Source organism: Loa loa (assembly GCF_000183805.2).
Source record: "Loa loa unplaced genomic scaffold supercont3.3, whole genome shotgun sequence".
In the NCBI taxonomy this organism is placed as follows: Eukaryota; Metazoa; Nematoda; class Chromadorea; order Rhabditida; family Onchocercidae; genus Loa; species Loa loa.
The window spans coordinates 1,003,507-1,005,050 of NW_018108183.1; the positions used below are offsets into that span (position 1 = coordinate 1,003,507).

At 30.6% G+C, this 1,544-nt stretch overlaps 1 protein-coding gene across 1 annotated transcript in view; it reads left to right on the top strand.

Moving 5' to 3' along the window:
• Positions 1 to 1,312: 1,312 nt before the first annotated feature.
• LOAG_16446 (hypothetical protein) overlaps positions 1,313 to 1,544 on the top strand; it is a gene marked incomplete at both ends in the record, with an annotated part of 5,068 nt that continues 4,836 nt past the window's right edge. Inside the window, one exon of the mRNA XM_020449098.1 lies at positions 1,313 to 1,467. Coding sequence (XP_020307473.1) covers positions 1,313 to 1,467 — 155 coding nt within the window. The remainder of the gene's footprint in view (positions 1,468 to 1,544) is intronic.

The window sequence follows — 1,544 nt, forward strand, 5'->3', positions numbered from 1 at the left end:
AGTATTAAACTCCAATAATTGAAAGTATTAAACTCCAATAATATCCAATGAATTATGAATGCAAGGCAGAGAATATATGAAAAGGGAAATATTATGTGTACACTGGTGTTATCAATCCATAATACTAGCTTTTCATATCATCGCAAATTCCATTGAATGATATTTTTGAGATGGGGATAATTTTTAACTTCGACCGAGAGAAATGGTATGAACGGTGGTTAGGCCTCCGAAATGTCATTTTGTTCAATTAAAGGCCAAACATTTAAAAATTACTTGACTTCGCCAGGTCCAAAAGCGAATGAAGACAAAATTTAAGCAATTAGATTTAAGAGCATCCCATATTTCGGTATCACAGATGGATTATTTTTTTATGATTCTATCTAAAGTGGAGCCAAATCTGTTTGGTTTTTCTGCAAGTTGTTAAAAAAAGAAAACGACAAGCAATTTGATGGATTAAACAATGAAAGGAAACATACCAAAGAGATGAATTCTCTTGTAAGAACAAATAACTAATCTAATAATTCCAGGAAACGATAATAAATCAACTCAGTACTATTATTTACCTAATGTATTGCGATCACTAATTATTTCTTATAAGTGGATTTTTTCCTGGAATAAAATTTTTTTTCCATCTCTTTTTCTCTCCCAGGAAAAAAAAAGTGATATAAAATGGTGTTAGGAAGGAGAGATATTTAAAATGTTCAATATTTGGGCAAAAAAATAGCTTACCTGGGAAAAAAGACAATAATTATCAGTAATAATCAAAATAAAAATATCGATATTGAAAGGAAGTACAGTTATCTTTTGTCATAAATTGTTAAACAAATCAATCAAAATTACTCTAATTTCCTATAAATATTGAACATTTATAGAAGATTGAATGGAAGAACGAATCCCTTTCGTGTCAACTAGTCACCGCATCTTACGTACTTATTCAGTACTATTCCTCCCAATGTATAATGTAGATTTAAATCTGAAATGAATAACTTTTTTCTCTTACCGTCTCCATAATTCATGATTTGACTTCACGTATCCATTTGATTATTTAATCAGTTATCATTTAATGAGTATATATATATATATATATATATTATTTATTTATTTATTTATATTTATATAAATGAGGATGTTTGCGTGTATTTGTATAAGCAAGGGAGGAGTCGAGTGACGTTCAGAAAGGAGGAACGAAAAGTATTGCCAGCTGACTTTGAATGAATGGGCAGTTCAAAGTGAGTTCTTTAAACGAAGGATCAACTTTTCTATATTGAATTTGTCGACGGTGACGTTGTTGGCTTTGGAGGAAAAAGAAAGAATGGTTTCTGGCGGTTATCGGGTTGGCATGCACTTGTTAACCTCTGCGCTAAGACTTCTTGAGCCAAGAGTGGATGATGATTTCGTTGATCGTCTCCATTATCTCTACACTTCAACTATGTTCTTCTTGTTCTCCATTATTGTATCTGCTAAACAGTATGGTAATAACTTTTTTTTTCTCATTATATATCCACAATTTCCCTTTCTTTTTTGTTTTCTTTTTTTTTTTTACT